The sequence below is a fragment of the Mercenaria mercenaria genome, chromosome 1, assembly GCF_021730395.1.
Source record: "Mercenaria mercenaria strain notata chromosome 1, MADL_Memer_1, whole genome shotgun sequence".
NCBI lineage: Eukaryota > Metazoa > Mollusca > Bivalvia > Venerida > Veneridae > Mercenaria > Mercenaria mercenaria.
Window position 1 is genome coordinate 42,070,929 of NC_069361.1, and position 17,998 is coordinate 42,088,926.

At 33.5% G+C, this 17,998-nt stretch overlaps 1 protein-coding gene across 1 annotated transcript in view; it reads left to right on the top strand.

The window, feature by feature from the left end:
- Positions 1-17,998, top strand: part of LOC123523178 (uncharacterized) — a 125,635-nt gene that overhangs the window by 67,876 nt on the left and 39,761 nt on the right. The window contains exons 79-95 of the mRNA XM_053543101.1: positions 172-375; positions 1,589-1,895; positions 2,955-3,166; positions 5,295-5,478; positions 5,889-6,057; positions 6,854-6,948; positions 7,875-8,063; positions 8,785-8,965; positions 11,094-11,260; positions 11,584-11,711; positions 12,133-12,376; positions 12,604-12,775; positions 13,178-13,421; positions 13,864-13,981; positions 14,337-14,512; positions 16,489-16,645; positions 16,998-17,195. Of these exons, the coding sequence (XP_053399076.1) occupies positions 172-375; positions 1,589-1,895; positions 2,955-3,166; positions 5,295-5,478; positions 5,889-6,057; positions 6,854-6,948; positions 7,875-8,063; positions 8,785-8,965; positions 11,094-11,260; positions 11,584-11,711; positions 12,133-12,376; positions 12,604-12,775; positions 13,178-13,421; positions 13,864-13,981; positions 14,337-14,512; positions 16,489-16,645; positions 16,998-17,195 (3,145 nt within the window). The remainder of the gene's footprint in view (positions 1-171; positions 376-1,588; positions 1,896-2,954; positions 3,167-5,294; positions 5,479-5,888; positions 6,058-6,853; positions 6,949-7,874; positions 8,064-8,784; positions 8,966-11,093; positions 11,261-11,583; positions 11,712-12,132; positions 12,377-12,603; positions 12,776-13,177; positions 13,422-13,863; positions 13,982-14,336; positions 14,513-16,488; positions 16,646-16,997; positions 17,196-17,998) is intronic.

A 17,998-nucleotide genomic window follows, 5' to 3' on the forward strand; every position in this document is an offset into this window, starting at 1 on the left:
TCTTTTAGTACTAGCGATACAGGTTTTGAATTTGTAGACTATGGCCAAATGCCATCCTCACTAGGGTTATAACCTACTTATCGGGTTAGCAGTCAGCTGCTCTAGCTCCATATGGCATATTGGAAAGATTATTCTGACGTCATTTATTCAGATTTTTATTTTTTATTTCAGGACCAGGTTGAAATAATACTTCCAGAATGTGAGGTGTTTCAACATAAATATCTGGATTACACAGAACCAGAATATTCGATATCGGTAGCAGCTTCTGAAGACAAAGGACCATTGCGGTTCTTCCTTGACATTGGGACAGTTCCGGGAAATAATGATATTGTCAACAACAGGGAGCTTGGGGGTCCATCAACAGTTATAACCACTGTAAGATATCATTTAACACTAGTTTTCAAAATGACAAGGTTTGCTTTTCAATTGCAAAATTTTATTACAGTAGGCATACGAGAACATCTTAGTAATACATGGATTTTTTCAAACCAGTACAATATTCAAATGATTAATTTCAGTCAGCTGAACACTTTTCTGTATTCATTTGTAAAGGGGGACAACTTTTTGAGAATATTTTAAGTATCCATCGTGCGGGACAGTACTGTGTAACAGTAGAATGTAATTGTCACTACAGGTAGATTGTTTGTAAAGATGTTATTTGTTTAAAATATTCCTGTGTATGGAGAAATACACCTAAACATTAAAATAATGACGGTATTGTAGTATAATGTTGAAATACTTCGTTTCCATGATTATTTATATAGAAAGGGTTATTATAACGGTAGCTTGTTGTAGGATACATAAGATGTTGCATTCTGCTCTTGTGGAAAACCTGCATCACCTAAGGCGTGCAATCAACGAGTAAGATTAAGTAGGATTAAATATGGTTATATCTTCGAAAAGCAAAACAAAATTCACAGACACCTGCTTATTGTATATCGTCTATCTCCATGTGTTGAAAATTACAAATAAAAATATCCGTAAAATCGCAGATGATATTTGGTAACGCATTTGGAACTCATTTAGTATGACTTTAAAAAGGCCATAGCGTCATTTCGTTTGCGCACCTCGGATTCCCGAGTTTCCTTTACGTATATGAGATTTATTGATCGGAAAAGGTAATAAACTGAATAAGAGAACGATGTCATTGTCAGTTATCTAGAATTTAATGTTCGAAGTGTCATAACGGGGAATTCATTATATTTGGCCTGTTTTTAGGTATTTTGTTTGAACTGTTTGAACTATTCTGGTCATGAATATTATTAAAAGAAGGCCAGACACACTCTTGATATGAGATTAATTTCAACAAAGTACCAGACGGCATTTATTTTCTGCCTCTTCATATTTACTTGTGAATTACAAGCCGTATTTTTTATAAAATTTAAATAGGTTTATGATTTGATGCAGCTAGATTAAATTAGTGTCCGGAGTCTATGTTTTGATGTGAAGATTATAAAATTGGTTTTCAGTTTAGTCGGTGCCATACTTTACACATATATTCCAAATTTCAAGTCGTGGAAATGATTTAGCCGAAACTAGTTTAAATCTTTTTAATGAGATTAAAATTGAAACTTTAATTTTGTTCTAGTCAATGGATGAGTACCCGACAGGGCAACCATTATATTTTACGCTTTATGCTGAGAATACAAGTGGAGCAAGATCTCCCACAACATGTATGTTACCAACGTATGATACAACTCCACCTACCGGAAGAATCACTGCTGAATTTTTGACAACAAGCAATCCAGCAATCATGAAAGCGTCCGTGCTCGTCCATGATGACTCTGAAATCATTGACGCAGCTGTAGCAGTTGGCTATGGGAAAGGGATATATGGAGATCAAATTCAACACTGGACTTCCATTGAACTAAACGAACGTGAACACATTGTTTCTGGTACACATTCTTTTGACCTGACTTTTGATAAAATGGGCCCAGTTTTTCGAAACTTTAACCAGCTAGTGAACTATTTGCCGGTTTAAGTTTGACTCAAAATATCAGTCTTGGTGAGAAAACAATAGTATGATGTTTTGCTTTTACTGTACATACATTTTAGTGTTCATAATCCATAACGTAAACATTTGCTTTTCTAAGTCTTCTAACCCTAGAGGTTCTCTTAATTGCCTGTTAAAGTTTTGAACAGCTGGTTCCTGATCATTAAATGCGGACCGTAAAAAGGCGATGACATATGTTCTTTTTTAGTTAGAACTGCAATTTCAATAGCTTTATGGTTATGATGAATTCGAGTTTTTATGTAGAAACAAAAAATATCATAGCATTTGTATGTTTTCTCTTATATGGGAGTTGTAATATAGATAATCGTTGAGCTGACTGCCATTTCAGTATAAGTCCTTTGATTAATATTTTATCTTTCTCGTCTATAAAAAGCATGCGTCTACTTTAGGACCCACACATTCAGTTTTAATGAGTAAAAAAGGATGCGCCGAAATATTTACGCGCCTGTCAGTTAAACGTTACGTAAGAATCCACTTCAAGCTATAATGTAACAAACATATGAGTCTGAAACAAGTGATTTTAAACACCGATTTCTATTATACAATTCATTTACAATGTAGTTCTAAATGACCTTTCTGGCAATAGGACACGATGAAGCATTATTTATTGTGAATTTTATTATACCGTTAATTTCCGTTCTTCCTTGAAAAACCTTTCCCCGAAAATTTGCAACTTAGTTTCCTCACTTCTTAGGAACTATTTCAAACGATCTAACTTGACTTCTTCTTCAGAAGATTTGTCATATTCTAAACCTATCTGAGCATGTTATTGTAACGATTAGAATAGGAAAACATTTTTGTGAACAAAATGAGCAAATACTATTCAAACGCTTCGCTTACTTAAATAAGCTATCAAAGTAGTGTACTTTGTAACACATGACAACATATATTTGCATCAGATAGTTTTGATTTAATATTAATTCAGAATCTATATTTTCAGACAATAACCCATTGTCACATTTTACGGAGGCTCAAACAGGAAAACTTGTGTCTACACCTATTAAAGTGTATATGGATATTCAAACCATGAGTTCATGTGCAGAACTATGCTTAAAGCTAGACCATTGTGTCAGTTTTAACTACGACCTTGGTACAAGCAAACAATGCGAATTACTACGGTCTATTAGAAATTACGACGAATCTTTAGCTGTGGTAAGATAATTGGTTGTTAAAATAATTGACTATATGATGTGATGTGATTATCAGTATGAACTATAAAAGACTTGATCATACAACGGCTGCTTTTTTGTAATCTGATCACACAGAGGTAAAATAAAAAGAATGGATATCCACTGGTCTAAATGAGCAAGAACGGAAGTGTTTAATACTGTCTATGAAAGCAGCTCAAACTTATTTGTATATTTAATATAGTTTTAATTAACAATTAAAAATTCAATAAATTTATACACTCAAGTTTTCGTAAAAAATAGGGATTCAAAGGCTTAGTACTTCTAATATTTAAATGTCCCTGAAATACACAACAAATAAACAACTCTGAACTTACCTGCTGCTCATCAGCGCATATGTAGGGTCCTCTCTAGACCATGAAGGAATTTGCAATGTAGTTGAAATTACGGTGATTGTAGAGTGATAATTTTATCTATAGTAATATTATTAATATAGTTATAAAAATTATGATACTAGTAATTATGATAATGATAATAATAATAATAAAATAAACCACAGGTAAGGACTTTTTGCTTTAAACAATTCGTTGCGTAAATTGTACTGTTTCTTGCTTAATTTAACGCCATTTGAATGAATATAGGACGAAGCCCCTCTCGTTGAATTGCATAAGTGACCAAAATCCCGTCTGTGAATTATCTTATAACCCGTCCATGTTGTTAATATGAGCTAGATCAGAAGAAAATCTCATGTTAAGCTGACCCCCATCCAACGATCGAAATACGCACGAAAACAAAAGTTATTAGGTGTCTCATTTGGAGTCGAATAAAGAAAAGAGCGAAACCCTAATAATTATATTGATAAAACCAGCACATCACACTTCGCGGATATACCATCAGTTGTAGACACAATTTACTCCACATGTATGTCGGTAAATGCTATTAAAGCTCCCAGATTACATATTCATATTGCAACTTGTATTACTTTTGTTTATCCTATCTGATGCATTATACAATGTAATTCCGAATGTGAGTCATTTCTGTCTGCGCTATTCCGTTTACGTTATAGCACGCATTCTCAACTGGACACGTCACCAGCTAATTTTCATTTCCTTGAATGTGGCATCAAAATGAAATATAGCTCTTGCAATTTCTCTTAGTTATTGGTTTTTTTAACTAATTTTGGTTCGAAATTTTGAATCGCAAACATAATTAAAACAAGATTAAAACGAACATTCAAAACTTTACTTTCTCCATCAATCTCATTTGCATAAATTGTTTCCAATGACAGTAACATCACTGTTAAAGCAATAGCTGCCATGTTAAAACATACAAATATCGAAGTGCACATAAGTTTAATCTAAGACAAATGTTCTTTACATTATCGGGGAAGCTTTAAAAAGAAGAAAGGTCATATGAATGCGATCATTTTTCTTAAAATTCTTTCTTTTAGGTTTGTTATCATTTCATACAATTGTTTACCACATAATAATTTACATTCAATCGGAATAAAATACATGTAATAAGTTAAACATGATTAGAAAGACTTAATACTTTTTCATAAATATATATACGTTAAGTTGCTACTAACAAACAAAACAAGAACTTTAATGTATTCTTAAATAAGAACGTTTGAACATCAATCATTTTGTCTTTTTAAAAGTGTCAACAAATATAAAGCTTTTAATATATGATATAACATATATATTAGCTGAATGTTTGATGAAGAAATACTCTTTTTCCTCTTCTTTGATGATATTTAAAACAGAAAGAATTATATAATTGACTCGCTTTCTAGTGAACACTGACCCCTTTTTATTGGAACCATTATCTGAAAGTAATTAGCCCGAAACTGATGTGCTTAAGACTGCTGGTTATAAGCAATTTGTTTACCTACAATTAATTTTAAGCCATGCTGTTTTAGACTGTCAGAATTGTAACTGTTGTGAGTGTTTTAGCACTCATTACATTTACAATTATGGGATTTAAAAGATAAACCTTACACGAACTATTCAATGTTAATTTATTATGAGATAATAATTATATGTGACGGAAAGTTTAGTAAGCTTCACTTGGTTTCTTATATCAACTAAACTCTTGTTTTGTAATGGTTCTAAATATGTTAAATTGCTGTGACTTCTCTTTCAATTTATTAGGCTGCAAAATTCTGCCATTTTGAACGGCTTGGAAGCGGACATTTCATAGAAGTTTATCATGACACTTTCAACCTGACCCATAATTCCCTTTACTTCATCAATTTGGATCTGACAAACATTCTCGGTTATAGAACTATGTTTGGAAGTGACGGTGTTCTAACAGATTTTACATGTCCTGAACCAGGTGATTGTTCATTTTTTTATATTACAGTCAAAGACACTGTATAAACAAAAGCATACTACTTATGCGAAACTATGAAGGTCTTTTAAAAACTGATACTATTATTTTTATTATATATACAATTGACATTTCATTGCTTTTCGCATAATTCTCAAAATTTCAAATAACATTCTGTTATAATGATAATACTTATAAACGAATAGATACATATGGAAAGTGATACTGGTGATGCAAAAGTGAACACAATTAATATATGTCCGTATTATTAGTTCTAACTGCTGAAATAACTGAAAACATAAGGATTTTCATAAATAAGTAAGTGATACTTATTTACAAATTTGGTATTATTTTCTTTTCGAATTTATCAAACATAATCAATAGAATAATCTGGAAGAAATGTTCATCATTTTCAGGTTACATAAACAACGCAGCTAGTGACACTCTTGAAATATCAGATTGCCTATCATTGATTCCAGCAGATCGACCAGATCTAACGCGATTTTGCGTTCGTGTTCATCCTGAGCGATTCAATAGAAGGCAAGTAATAAACATTGCATTTAGACGATTAGCTTTCACGACGAAGTTTGTAATGGTTGACAGGGTCTTCAAAAGATTCTCCCTCGCCGCGTTGTGTTTCAAAATATATGACGCTAGCTTTGAATGCAAGCATCTTAGGTATTTTTATGCGTTAGGCGCGTTTAATTACATGTTAACTACTTGCTTTTTCACGCATGTTATTATTATTATTATTATCCCAGATTTATATAGCGCCCTTTTCATGATAAACACGTTCAAAGGCGCTTTACAGCAACTGCAGCCACACAGGGCGCGAAATCATCCTCTACTAGTACAGACACAGAGCGATCTGACCAGATGGACAGAGTGAGACAAAGCCCCCACAGAGAGATCAGAAATCAGATACAGGCTTGTCCGGCTAACTTAGCCTAGCTCGTTGCGAATAGACAGCCTGGTTCTTTAACGTGCCCAGTGTATAGCACTGATACACGCAAGGATTGCCTGGGTTCCTGACCAGTACACCTCTAGCTGGGTGGGAAACACTGAAAAGCGTTTCTGAAAATTCCCGAGTAGCTCCGGGGATCGAACCCCGACCTCAGGATTGGAAGGCCAGTGTGCAAACAACTGAGCTATCCGTCCATATAATTAATTACCCTAGGAAATGGGAAAGTGAAAGAATCTATATTTTTTCAACTAAACTTGATTACAGACTTGATTACAATGATGTAAATATCTTACAGGTTATAAACACTAAACGATAATTTATTAATAGAACGATGCGTTTACAGAAAACTATAATACGAAGCCGGCTTGCATATTGATAAATTTGAAACAGTAATTATTGTCTGTGTTGCTTTTTTAGACTTATAATAGATGGGGAAGGCTCCAGGACTGTTTACAATGGCGACAAGCAAATGTCTGATATTTTGTTTACAAGAAGTAACAACTATATTGCAGGTAAAGACAATAAACGTATTAAAAGTCTCTTTTCTCCACAAAGAAATATAGCCGTCCATTTTTGCAAACGCACAAAGTCTATGTAAATATCAATATTATAACTAAATAATAAGTGTCTTTAAAAATGCCATATTTTATATAACATAAAATTCAATATTTAGCAGATATATCTTCAGTATTTTTACAAGCAAAGGTTGGAAGGCAACAGCAATAAAAATGCATCTGATTTTGCATATTAATAATGCCCGAAAGTGACTTGTAACTCTGATGTCACTTCCAGCGGAAATCAGGAAATAAAAAAGACATATACCGTTGAGTCGTATGTCAAATAGCATCCACCCCATAAATGTGCATTATCAATGATTAATAAACCTGCGTGTGCGTCGATCAAATAAAGGCTTTGCGTTTTTTTATCATTTGATTTAACATAGTTCAGAATTCAGATTAATTTAGCACCAAGGGCGTTAGCCATTGTTGTTAAGTATCTATCTAAGCATGGAAATAATGAACCGTGGTAAATCAAATGATAAACCGTAAAAAAAATGCTGAAAGGAAATTTTAACAATTATACTGATTTTTTTTCGTCCAAATTATAATGATCTGAATGTCAATTGATAATTTTACGTCATAATTGACGTGATTGTGTTCTTATGTCCACTACCGCGTGTCACCTTTATTAATCGTAGAATATAAAAATGCTTGATGTTTTTCTTTCTTAGAATGACTGAAATCGCGCCATATTTGAAGAAACATATTTATGTCATGGTAAAGATAATAACTATCATAGGTCATTTAACTAACACTTTTTTAAGAGCGTGTGCAATGATGCTTATATAAAAATGTATTTAAAGGTCACATCTGTATTATCATTCTATGCAGTCATACTAACTTTAATTGTTATAAAGGAGAATTTTTCATTATGGCAGGAAATTGGGACGGAATCCATGACAACGAAACAGACATACGGGCTTATACGCTGTCTGTAGGAAGGGCAATATGTGAAGACTTAATCCACCCACACCATGATCCACATAAACATTTGATGCACAAGTCACAGTGGACATACATGGCAATCATAACACCGTCTCTGGACTACAACCCGTTTCCTCTCCCATGTAAGAAATTTCTTAACGGAGAGAGCAAAATTATTCAGATCATTTTGAATAACATTACACTCATGTAACGGTGGTCTGTTTCCCACGGTCCATGATTGTGAAGGAAAACGCTATGGCCACTTATATTTATCGAGTTTTTCTAAGAAGGTTTTACAGGCATTCCCCATTGCAATTAGCCATTTTCTATATTTTTGTCAATTTAATCGTGTGTCAGGCCGTATTTCACAGGTCGATAACAAAACCATTTGATTACAACAGAGCAATTTGAAAACGTGCGAAAAGTAAATGTTTCAAATCTTTCAAACGTATTACGCAATATGACATTTTTTGAAACTGGAAAGATATTTTGGCAGCCACTATAATTTTAGTGTTGTTTTTTTTTTTTTGTTGAAATATATCTCACCAAACATAAATGCGGTGACATTAAGATTATAATGTAGTGCTAATGAATCGCAATTTCAAACGTCGGATCTGCATTTATTGTCATTAAAGTGGTTTAAGATACATTTCAGTTTTAAAAAACGATGTTCTGTCTTAACTATCAGACTAAAGCAATGTCATAATGTATATCTTTTTCCTATTATTGAATATATGAACATGGTTTGAACTTGCTTCAGAACGTATAGAAAGCGTAAAAATCGCTGCAAAACTTCATATTACCCTGTCTACCAATTGTAGAAACATTATATAGACCCTCTGAGATATGTTTATATATTTGCAGCTGGATTATACTACCTCACTGTAAGTGCGATAAATAAAGTTGAGTATGGCGGACCACTTTCTCTAACAGTATGCCACTCCACTCCATACGTGATAGACACTTCCAAGCCTATAATATATGAAATATACAATGTACGATATGACGAAGAACTACACGAACTGTCAGCAGAACATAACTCTTCGTACGTATATTACTTTATAAAACAAAACTTCTCCGAATTGTATTTTGTATACATTAAACCATGAATTAAGCTTATGTATAGGAAATGGCAATATTACGTACAAACATGTGATTGTATTGTTATACATTAAAGAAATTTTTTGCCTACAGTCAACAATTTTTTATAGGATGGCTGCGTCTAATCAGTGGATGGGCCCTATTGTGTTTGGAGTCAGTACTTCAAAAGTCAAGTTCACATTTACTTTGAGAATTTAAACAATTTAAGCGTAGCAGATAAGGAACACTTGTTCCTACTGCTTTATTGCTTGTATTCTTTGATGTACATTAGCTCAAAGAATAATGTCACGGCGACCTTGAAACAGAACAATATATATCTAAAGCATTTTGGAACCTCAAATTCATGGAATTAATGTTTTTTCAGAAGATGAAACTTATTGTTTGCAGTCAATACCTCAAAAGGTTAAGATCCCAATTGTCTGGGAAGAAGTTTCTGACCAATTTCTTAAGAAAACTTAATACTGTGGCACCAGTCTTCCTGGGTTGCTTTGCCGTAGACTTTACACAATCCAAATATGTTTTGAAGTGATTTGGTCACAGAATTACAACCACATACTGAGTTGCTCCGGAAAGGCCAACACGGGAGATATGCGTTTTACAAGCGGCTGTTTAATCGTTGATATTGTTAAAATTTAAGTAAATAACCGACTTAAGAAAAGTGCAAGAAAGAAATGCACAGTCGCATTTACAGTATTTGTTATATATGCAATCGAGTATGAAAAGCATTTTAATACGATTGCATATTGTACACGAAGAAAGAAATAGTAATTCAATCAAAGCACTGAAGTACTGAAGGGGCGATTTTCTTGTCGGTCTGAGGGACATTTAAGGTTCAAACCCCGCTACCAACCGGACGATTAATGATTATGGTCTAGTCCTGTTCCTTCCCTAATACGATGGTTAGGAAAACTGACGGACCCGTAATAGTATACCTCCTTTTTTGAAGAGTACACAATTCCTACCATAAACCTGCTTTAACCAAGTTTTCAGGAGGACGTAGGTTCAAACCCAACTAGGACCAAATGTTTTTTATAAATAATTATTTCGTTTATCTAGTAAGATAAACTGTTTTTACAAGATTTATTATTGATTTTTTTTTTACAAAAGCGGAAATTTTTCATTTGATTAGCCATTTCTTGCTGTTTAAAGTGAATTTAACCCCTAATACAGAATGGTAAATGGTAGACATCTTTGAAAATACCGAGTTACATGCGGTAAATGTTATTTATTTTACATTTATTCTTTAAGTTACATACTGTGGTAGAAATGTAGGTAGGTTCTACTTCTATCATATGGTCATTTTTGACTTTAGAGGGAAATGCCATACTTTTTCAGTGTTGGGGCGTAATTTCTATCCGATTGAATCCTTTGACTTGAAGCTCCCCAGAAAAAAAATGTTATCGAAAAATTTATTTTGTGTTTTGTAATTGTTACGCAATATTTTGAGGTTTCTTTGATAAAAATATAATTAATTCTCTGCGATCGTTATCACTGTGAAATTTGTCTCTGTTTGAGCTTGAGGGAAAAAAAATTAATTACCTTCATTATGTAATATTTTCTAATGTTATCTGAAGGGATAACAGACAGCTGCATGACATAATCATTTACAGAATCACATAGAAATTATAGTATTCTATGTATTTTGGACAGCTATTCATACTTATATGTCATACATGTTATTATTTTTCTGCGGAAATGTTAGGACTATTTCGGGGGCGATTGTTTACTGGTTGCTAGTAGGCATATGGTATTAAGAGAATCTGAACCGTATTGTTCACTCTGGGGCTCTAAAATCGCCCCAAAAAAGCAGTTTAATTTGGGAAATCCGATTCAGTGTTATAATACAGATATAGCAACTCTGAAAGCAACCAGTTGTTTACTTTAAATTTGTTACTTTTTGCAAATACTTTGTGTGCAATTGAAAATGCTTTTTAACGTATTTTAAGCACTCAGATATTAATGAAATCTAGTGAATTCACTGTTGCTTTTTAACGTATTTTAAGCACTCAGATATTAATGAAATCGAGTGAATTCACTGATCAAACATTATCATTATAACTTTTTATTTCCAGTGACCCGGAATCTGGCATTGCTTTTTACGAGGTTTGCCTGGGACAAAACCCTCGAAGTTGCGGAATTTTCTCCTGGACCCAGTTCCCTAATCTCCCATATTTCCTACATAATTTTCAAATTCCAGACGGGGTATCTGCTTGGCTAAGGCTTAAAGTAACGAACAATGGTAGCGTTTTATTTCTATCTACATTTTACCATTTTAACCTTTAATGTCATATGTTTGTTACATTTCTTTGCTTATAATTGTTTTGTTTTGTTTTCCTGTTTTCTATTCATATACATACTCTACAAATATCATTATCTACAAATATGATACGCGTTATGTATCTAAGGTCCTTTACAATTGGCATGCGTTATTGTTTTCTTTCACATTAGTTTGAAAAACAGATATGTTTATCAGTTCGTAAATTATTGTTTAATGGAACGTTTTTGTGTTATTTATTAGATTCTAAGATATTGAAAGTTTATTTCTACATTTTTTTTTTCTAGTTAATCTTCATATTGTTGGGCAGGCGGACAGACCGATTACTATAGATGCAAGTGCACCTTTTGCGGGAACCGTATTTGACGGAGAATTATTACAAGAGGATCTGCAATTCACGCGATATTCAAATAAGGTTTTTGTTTGATTCAACACAAAAGAAAATCTGTTGTTAATATTAAATGAATTTTAAATATCTCAGAATTCTTCTTTGATCCAGAATCATAAAAAATTGGTAAAATTATTATTGGAATATTATTTATGCTTTTAAGAAAATGTTAACGTTCACAGTCATATGAAGGTGGAGTCCTAATTAAGTTAAGAGATGTTTGTTTTTGAACCAAAAATCCGGTGATTATATATAATATTTATTCATCTTTTTCTAAGCTAGATCAGTATGATTGTAACAGAATGTTGCAATTGATGGGTTTATTGCCTTTAATGAACTTGCATTTTCCACATCTTTTTAAATATGTTGCAAATGAAAACAAATACCTTAGAATTTCCAGAGTTATGTATTTTCTGGTATCACAAAAGAATCCTTTCTGTAATTTCAGATATGCTCTAACTGGTTTGACTTTTACGACCCGGAGTCAGGAATATATGCTTACGAAGTCGGTGTTGGAACAGTAACTGGGCTGACAGATGTGGCAGAGCTGAAGAAACTGGCACATCAAGTGCATCAGTATTGCTTTTCCCTACATGAAAACGTATTGCAGCATAATCATGTATATTACGTAATCGTTTGGGCTGTTAACGCCGCCAGTAATCAGCGAAATGTTTCCAGTGTTTCAGATGGAGGTATTTGATAATGAACTAGAGACACTCGTCGTGAATGTGTATCATTTTGTATTTACGCTATTACGACACATTCCCACCAGTTTTATAGCCAATGAACCTGTTATATATGTGAATTACGTAAAATATAGTTATTTTAACTTGGATGATACCAAAAGTATAACCAATTCCTGCTATATGTGCATCTAGTTTTCTAAGTAAGTCATTCTTTTTTCTTTTTTTGCTGACAGTGCGCGTAGATTTGACAGCACCTGAGGAAGGCATGGTTGTAGATGGGAATTTAGAGGACTTCTTAAATCTGCAATACAGCTCTTCTAAAACTAATGTTCAGTTACAGTGGAAAAACTTCATGGATCCAGAGTCAGGCATCCGTACATACGAAGTTCAAACATTAAGGAAAAGGCATGTAGCCAACTCTTTAGTTTGATTTAATTGCAGCTGTCGGGAATTAATTAACAAACGTATTGAATTTTCAAACGCAACATTGATAAATATACTTTCATTAAAGTTGTGTATTATTAATAAACTGTTGGTTTATAATTGTATAACCCTGTGATGTGTATCTTTTTAAAACTGACATAACGTTACTTATGAATTTCTTCTCCTGTTACATTTTACCTACATATCGTCCATTGAAAGCCAGACGGACTCATCAACACATGGATGAACAACATTGATGAACCTGTCTGGTTCTTAATGGACGATATGCGAGAATATCATCGTTATATTCTATGCACTTGTTTATACAATATTCTGGATTCTTGATTATGTCTAAGCTAGATATTATATTTTGATAAACATAAGCTATGAGAACAACGAATGGAATATTGTGACTAACTGGACAACTGTCGAAGATTATGCTATGCAGTCGGGCTGGAAAAACAATGATTTTGCTCACAAAGATGAAATCAAATCGAAACTTAGAGTTATTAATGGTGCTCTAAACGAAATAGTAGCAGAAACTGATGGATTTATGATAGACTTAACAGCACCAACAGCAGAATATATGAATGATGGTAGTGATACAGGGCAGGATATTGAATACCAGGTAGATGTTAATAGTTACTTCTATATGTCAACAGTAGACATACCTAATTATAGTACTTTACTTCATCATTTCTATTCCCTTATTGAAATCAGATGAGGTTTTATATTGACTTCCGAAGAAGCAAACAGGCTCTAATTCATTAGGCTTTCGAAAGATGCGGCTTTATTCTCGTCAGCGGTGGAATTATCAACGGCGCAGAAATGCTGATCATATTAGAATAGATTTAAACAGCTGTGTATTCAGAATAAACTGTTGATTTATCAAAAAAAAAAAACAGGTAAGGAAATGAAAAATATTTTGTATGTTATTGTAATTACTTAATCTATTATAATTCAAGCTTTGGTGATTATTGAAAGTCATGTTCATTTGAACTTGCATGGAATTAACAAGACACTTTTACTGCTGCATGGATGAATTATATAATGATTCTATATACTTTTAGTTTGATACGACTGAAATTGCTTTGAACTTCAAGTTTCATGACGAAGAATCGGGCATATATCGTCTGAAAATCCAAATATTTGAACAACTGCAAGGTAGTACAAGACAATTCTATCCCGGTGAGTCACAAGTCATTTTAAATTCTTTTTTTTTTCATATATAAAATATAATGCAATATTAAAGTTATCAATCATATCGAATGTTCATTAGAAAAAATTTTATGATTGAATATTGATAACTTTCAAACGTGTTTATCAAATTTTAAAAATGATATATAATTGTTGATAATACACAGAACTGTTGCAATAACTCAGTCTAAAAATAATACAAACAGACTTACACGAAAATAAGACACCTGCGCTTATGCAGCAGATGCAAATTCATATAACTCCCCAGAAATTTTAGAATGAAGATAATTATGATGCATGTTCATAAATATTATTTGTCGAAAAAGACATTTATTATTATAAATAGAGAACCCTGGGGAATGGATAGACGTACATGACAGCAACAGTTCCAAATTTACGCAGTCTGGACTACTGCTGACATCCGGACGAAAATACACAGGACGTATTTATGCTGTAAATGGCGCAGGACTAGTATCAACCCATGAATCTAATGGTGTTACTATTGACAATTCACTCCCTCAGGTTCGATATTTTTGCATCATTGTATCAAACTGTGTGCTTAGTTTTGTTAGTAGAAATTATAACTCTTTAAGCGCAAATAGAAATGTATTTAAAATATTAAGTACAAAATTCTCATCTGGAGTTTACAAACAATATCGACTGATTACTGTATGTGCGAAAATGGATATGTGTCTTTGTTAATTAAATTTAAATTGTTTTACTTCAGTTCTGGCACATGTGAGCACTGATTAATATTCTCGCAAACTTTTTTAAACTTGATTATTTATCTCTTTGTTGTTACATTAATATTAAAACGCTTTGTAGTGAATAGCCAGAGCAATAGCCGAAATACAAGTTACTGCTTTAACTATTTTGACATAGGACATCTAACAAAAAAGCAGCAGCTTCATTTAAGAATGATGCTTTTTAAGACTCAACGTCATTGGCAGCCCTTTATAGTGATAACAACGACTTATTTAACAGTACATTATCTGGTCGAGGCATAGTCTGAGTGCCATTATCATGATTATAGGACTATGAATACCAGTAACCTTGGGAAGTACATCACTGCGTTTAATGAGTTGTTATATTGAAAGGCTAAATACCTAAATTTCAAGTCGACAACACAAAGTAAAATGACGTCAAACGTGATGTCAAACATCCATGGCGTTCTTATAACCGGTTATCCTGCCGGCTTCCAGTAACTGATATAGGTCATACGATTCCTTCCTTTCTTTATAGGTCTGTTATAATTTGTTGTAACATATATCCTGGCACAACCAGTTTCCGACCGCTTAAGAAGGTTTCTGTCCAGTTTTGCTAAAATGCAAGTGCAACTCTTTGGTTTATTGCCCCAACTTTCTTTCAACATATATTCTATAAAAGCATACCATTTAAGTTTTAGTTTCTTACTAAATCCCTGGCAGGTTCTAAAATTTTGAAAGTCGTCAGTAGGAAGTTATCCTGAAAATTTAAAACTTAAATCCGACCATGTGTGGTATTTTCGCTCCAACAAAAACACAGCACTAAAGTTTTACTGTAGTTTCATTTCACCATAGCAAATTTAGAACACTCACAAATCAAGTCTGGTAACAAACATCATAACCAACGTGGCAGATCAATATACTGTAGGTACACTTGCCTGAATTGGCAGCTGGAAAACAGGGGGTAGGGTAAAGTAAATGTCAGGCAATAGTTAGAGCATTATCTTAGGAACTATATTATAGGCACAATAGGTCAAGAGAACCTAGGTGTCACATCTGCTACATTGATAGCTGTCACAGATGACAGTGTTTGTACTACCTTGCAGTTGTTCATATATTTAAGCTTTTGACACTCCAAATATTTCAAAATGATCAGAAAATGAAGAAAACTGTTGCAAGGACAGGCATCAGAATCGCATTGTCAAAATAATTTAATAATAGTACTCTTTACAATTTTTGCAGGAAACATTTAGTAAGGAATAAACATTTAGTGCAAAGGATACATAAATACTGATATTGGTTTAAGTAAGAATAGGAAGTAGCCAAGGAAACATGCAGGGTTTTTAGTAATAAGAAAAACACATGAAAACATGGTACTGCTACATAAAAGGAATTTATATAAACTTCCAAGTATCAAAACTGAACAAGAATAGGTTCCTAGCATGCTCTGTCTCTGCTGTAAATAGTGAAACAATCAAAACTGATAAATTTGGCTTGTAAAGATTTTCATCATACAAAATCTGAAAAATAAATTGTGGTCGGAAATGCATGTAGGTTGTATGGGGATATCGTAATAGGATAAAACTCAAGACCTGGGAGTTAAAGTATTGTTTCTGTATCGTATATTATAAGCATTGTAGACCTTTTTACGGCGAGTCGACATATTATACAATTTTGTAGTGCGTAATTAAATCTGAAATATACATGTATTTTCAAAGTTGTTTTGCAGAAACGTTTATGCAGAGAATGACTTCAACTCGATCTGATATCCCATATAAATATTTTACTATTTAGATCAAATGGTTGAATGTTGGTGTTCTAACTGGAGACGAGGAAACAGTAAACGGCCATATATGGCAATCAGATCACAATGGAATAAAGGCATCATGGCGAGCCAGCGATCCTCAGTCTGGTATCCTTGTTGTCGAATATGCCGTCGGAACGTCTATAGGTAATACTATCTTATGTTAAATAATCAGTCCGAAGGGTAATAAAGACAACGCGTTCCTTCATTCGACATGATAGAGATCAGTGGAATTTCTTGCACCGTTTATATTGTATTGTGTTGAAGGTCGTTATCTGCCAGTAAGGAATTAATAATACTGATGAATATTAATATAAATATTACGATTACTTGTTGGCATGGTGTTGTTAATTTCTTAATAATGGCGGATTATAAGAAACATATCAGAATATAGATATTTCATTACCTTCCTTCTTTTTTGTCAAACGTATTGGTGCATTCCACTAAGGATTTTTTTACATATCTATGCTTGCCCTTAAACGCTATACTAACATTTTAGGAGGCACAGATATTCTTGACTGGACTATTCATGGTGATTCTATAAGCAGTGCGTATATCCAGTGTGTTCTCCAAGATACAGATCAACAAAGTCAACAGCCATTGTATTATTTATCCATAAAAGTCAAAAACGGTGCCGGCGCATGGAGTAGTATCCGTGTATCCACGCCAATCGAGGTTGTTCCAGAAGATGTTACAGGTAAAAGTCTTCTCGTTGCAAAAGTCTCACCAAGTTTAGTGTCCAGTAATTTTACATTTGATATAACATGTGTACAGCTTAAACGAAAGAAATTATATTATCTCCTGTATTACAACAGAATCAGCAGCAACAACAATAGGTATAATAATTTTCAAAAGAATAATGATGATAATAATGATAATAATAATAATGATAATAATAGGTGTTAACTTTATCTGTATAAGACTTCTTTTGGCGTAGAGTATTGTTCTTTTTTCCGATATACAAGCGATTGAAATACAATTTGTACTTACCTTTATCTTACCAAAACTGTTTCATAACAATAGCATCATAAAATAGAAAAAGTGGACAGGTCGCTCAACACGACAAGAACGAAAATGTTGCAGGCTCGGTTTCATTGAGCCTGTTCATGGACTGTAGTTGAATGGCATGCTACCGTCCACGCCCTCTAGCGCCGGGTTGAGCAGAACTCAACATTTACACATGGTACAAGTACAAAAATAATTTAGAAACATCCGCAGATGTGTTCATACGGCGGTGCACATGGAACCTTCAATGATGCACTTGCATGTAAATCAACGAATAGCGGCGTATGGTCCCCAGTTAAAATAATGGGTTTGCCATAAACGAGAAAACAATGAGCAGAACTAAACAAACGGGAATTCAGAAAAGGGATCTGAGGTTATGTAGCTTGCATATCACAGGAACTGCCAAAAGACAAAATCAAAAAAGCAGGCACCATATCCAAGGGCTGATTATGCAGTACCCAAAGCTATGAAAGCAGGAGTGTTGGAACCACCCAG